At 40.1% G+C, this 4087-nt stretch overlaps 1 protein-coding gene across 1 annotated transcript; it reads right to left on the bottom strand.

The window, feature by feature from the left end:
- Positions 1 to 243: 243 nt before the first annotated feature.
- Positions 244 to 1639, bottom strand: LOC121995087 (galactose mutarotase-like). The gene is made up of 5 exons (XM_042548920.1): positions 1576 to 1639; positions 1391 to 1440; positions 1161 to 1284; positions 966 to 1076; positions 244 to 881 (listed from the first exon to the last, which is right to left on the bottom strand). The coding sequence occupies exons 1-5, from the start codon at positions 1637 to 1639 to the stop codon at positions 244 to 246; spliced, it is 987 nt and encodes a 328-aa protein (XP_042404854.1).
- Between the last annotated feature and the right edge of the window lie 2448 nt (positions 1640 to 4087).

Here is a 4087-nt window from a genome sequence, read left to right on the forward strand (position 1 = left end):
GAATTAAGAGCATTTCTCAGGGAATATTATATTTGAAAGGTTAAGCTGGATCGATTATATATATATTTTTTTAACTATAATTAATAAGTATAAAGGCATCGGTCGACACAACAAATTAAAATAAAAATTCCTCTTCGATCAAATAGAATCCAGTACTTGAATATTATTTATTTATTTATTTAATTTTTACAGACAGTTGTAAAATATTATATTATATTAATTAATTAATTAATTTTAGTTTAATTATATTTTGGCTGTAAACCTATAAAGAAGGTCATGATGATAAGTTTGGCCCGGACTATAAACTTGGCTTGGAAAATTTGGATGATTGACTGCATCAGGAAACCCCTGCGTGGCCAAGCACAGGGCACTATGCTTCTCGTAGTAATGCCCGCCTTTGCCTCGCACATGGTCGAGCAGGTTCCCAGTCTCCAATCGCATCGCTGGTGCGTCGGAGCAAATCTCCAAAACTCGACCGGATCGACGGTCCTCCACTTCCGCCATCTTGTACGTGCCCTCGAATTTTCTGTCTAGCACATAGTTGACGTCGTATCCTCCAACATCGGGCTGCTGTACGAGTAATTTAGAGATCCTGCTGCCCACCTCGGCGGGCGATCGGAAGTCAAAGGGAGTTCCATGAACAGGCACAATCTTGCCGGTGGGGAGGGATCTGTCATCGACTTGAGTCATGCGAGAAGCCGAGATTTGAAGCTTATGATGCAAAACCGAGCCGCTCTCGTGGCCGCCAAGGTTCCAACAAATATGTTGAACTAGGTTTATGGGAGTCGGCTTGTCTACGGGTGTAGCGATCATGTGCACGCTCAGTTCATTCTCCTCGTACATTTCGTACGTCACGAACACGTCTACGGCTCCGGGAAAACCTATTTCAAAGTATATATATAAAAAAATGAAGATAATTAAGATTAAAAAATCAACTCGAGCTCTTAATTATATATAAATATTACCTTGTTCTCCATCGGAGCTGCGGTAATGAAATGTGATAAATGGCACTGAAACATTATAACGTCTATCTTCTGCTACTTCCCAAATAACTTTGTTGAATCCTCTATTTCCACCTAGTTAGACGACACCGGACGAATGTTATTAATTGAATGGGTCGATTAAAAAATATATATTACGAATTAAAAACATATACGTACCGTGAAACGAATCATTTCCATCGTTGCGGAAAAGATGATACGTGGTTCCGTTGAGAGTAAATTCTGCATTTCCGATTTTATTTGCGACTCGTCCCACGATTCCTCCGAAGTAATTATTATCGGTCTATTCGAATGAAAATAATTTAGTTAGATATTGTTTTTTTCTATTAGTTAGTAATATAAATATTATTATTAATTAAAATATATAAATATAAGAAAGTTTTTCTTACTATATAAGGGCCGATTCCATCAAATCCAAGAACTACATCAGCTAATTTTCCTATATGTCACCACCATTATTAGAAAATATTATGGTTAGATATGGTAAAAATAATAATTATCATGCTAAAAAGAGAAATATCAAATATACTATGTATGTATATATACTATTTAAAAAAATTAAAGCATATAAAACCTTTTGAATCTGGAACACGAATAGATTGAATAGTTGCACCCCAAGTAGATATATTGACATGCATTAAAGGGGATCCAAATTCATAAAACTCAACAATTTTCCTTTTGGCTCCCAAAGTTGAAGAAGCAAAGAAAGAGAGAGCGAAAAAGAGAAAGAAAACCATCAAGCTCTGAGCCATCACAAGTTTAGAAAGAGAAATAAGGCAGCCAGTGGAAGATCAAAAACAAAAGAGAGGTAAAAAAAAAGAAAAAAAAAATAAAGAAAGAAGAAGTGATGCCTAATTTCTCTTTCTAAACTTGTGATGGCTTAGAAAGTTGCACTTGGACGAAATTTATAATGGCGAAACTTGCTTAAGATAGAATGGAAACCTCTCTCCAAACTAGAACATTTAATTAGAATCATTAGTTGGATCAGTTTCTTCTATAATTATCGATGGTAAATTTGGAATCCTTAATTATATATATATAGGGTATCAAGAATAATACCCTTCACAACTTATCATGTACAATGGTGGACAACATCCAACGTAGATGCTCTAACGAAGCCAAGAATGATTTTTTTATTTTCATCTCTCATCTGCATGCAATTTTCTTCTCTCTTCTACGTGCAGGTCTCTCTCCTGCATACAAAGTGGTGTTGGTTTGTACAAACTGTTAGGACTTTTGTGCCCGCTAAAGGGGGTGAATAGTGTTTCGTCGCGCTCCTTGCGTCGTTGGCTTCGTCTTGATGATGATTGCTTCTTGTGATGATGTGCAGCGGAAAATACAAGAAACAACACACTACAACGCTAACACGTAGATTTACTTGGTATCCACCTCAAGAAGAGGTGACTAGTCCAAGGATCCACACACTTACACACCCTCCACTATGAAACCACTCCTTTACGGTAACTACCGAAGGCGGAGAAGCCTTACAAGCTCACAATACAACAAGAATATAAAGAGAAGCAAATACAAGGGAAATCTTACAAGATTTGTACAATAAACCCTAACCCTAGCTTCTTCTTCTTGTTGTAATTCGTCTCTTAACTTGGACGTGCCTCCAAGAACCTTCAAGAACTAGCGATGCATGCTTGGGAGAAGTTGCTAAGTCACTGATCGCTGGTGGTGAAGATCTATCGAGAAAACGCTCCGCTAACAGCTATATATATCCTGCGCAACGGTTGAATCCCAATCGATTGAATTGCTTCCAATCGATTGGGGAGGCTTTGGATTGATCGACCGATCGATCCAGAGTGCCTCTGTGCTCTCTGGAAATCTCCTGAATCGATTGCCCAATCGATTCAATGTGTTTCGTGCGATTTCCAGAGATATAGCACGAAAATCTACCCTCCCAATCGATCAGTCGATCGATTGAAGGCTCTCAATCGATCAGCCGATGAATTGGGAGGCTTTCTGTGCGATCGACAAATGCTCCCAATCGATCCATAGATCGATTAGGAGAACCCTTTGTTGCGGGTGTTCTCCCAATCGATCAACTGATTGATTAAGCATAAGCCAATCGATCGGTTGATCGATCCAGCTCCTGTGGACTTGCCTAATCAAGCCCAAAGCCCCCTAAAACCAATATCTGGTCAATCCATGACCTGTTGGTACATCATGTCTAGCATCCGGCCATACCCGACCAACCTCGAACTAGCCTTCTAGCCTCTTCCATCAGCCTTGCGTCCCTCGAATATCTCCCATCCTTCACGTCTTGCCTTTAGAAGCTTCCTTCGGCCTCATTCTAGTTGTCGGGTCTTCCTTGCCAAGTCATACCAGAACTTACCTTGCCAAGACCACATGCTTGGACTTACTGTTGCCTAGCTCCTCACCCGGACTTCCCAAATATCTGGCTCCTCACCATGACTTCCTCCTTTGCCAAGATCACACTTGGACTTTCTCCTTTACCAAGATCACACTTGGACTTTTTAATTTGCCTAACCTCCAGTTAGGACTTCCACTACTGCCTAAACTCCAGTTAGGACTTCCACCACAGCCTAAACTCTAGTTAGGACTTCCATACGCCCAACCCCCGGTTAGGATTTTCCCAATCAAGTCTCCTGTCAACCTTGACCTACTTGACTTGTATTCTCATCAACCTGGTCAACCCTGTGATCATCTCCATAACCGGACGATTGCTCCAGCAATCTCTTTATATTATCAAACATCAAAACTCAAATCCCGACTCAAGCTTGACTCAACTCAGGCTTAGTCAAACTGGTCACACTTGACCTAGGAAAATTGCCCCAACACAAACTAGTACCAAGATAGTATTAGTTTCTACAAATCAGCACCAATGCTAGTGCTGGTTTGTAAGTCTTAAAGACTAGCACCAGCTAATATCACGTTGGTTCTGATTTACACAAACCAGCACCAACAGTGATTTATGCTAACCAACACTACGTTGGTGCTAGTTTTTAAAGACCAATAAGTGCTGGTATTTAAAGACCAACGGGTGCTGGTCTTTAAAGACCAACGAGTGCTGGTCTTTAAAGACCAACAGGTGCTGGTCTTTAATGACCAACACCAGC

The sequence above is a fragment of the Zingiber officinale genome, chromosome 6A (genome assembly GCF_018446385.1).
Source record: "Zingiber officinale cultivar Zhangliang chromosome 6A, Zo_v1.1, whole genome shotgun sequence".
Taxonomy (NCBI): domain Eukaryota; kingdom Viridiplantae; phylum Streptophyta; class Magnoliopsida; order Zingiberales; family Zingiberaceae; genus Zingiber; species Zingiber officinale.

Excerpts from the sequence above, each read along its gene's own strand:
- LOC121995087 (XM_042548920.1), bottom strand. The coding sequence starts at position 1,639 with ATGCATGTCAATATATCTACTTGGGGTGCAACTATTCAATCTATTCGT. Across the intron at positions 1,077-1,160 it reads TGGAAATGATTCGTTTCACG|GTGGAAATAGAGGATTCAAC; the intron begins GTACGTATATGT and ends TCGTCTAACTAG. Across the intron at positions 882-965 it reads CAGCTCCGATGGAGAACAAG|GTTTTCCCGGAGCCGTAGAC; the intron begins GTAATATTTATA and ends ACTTTGAAATAG.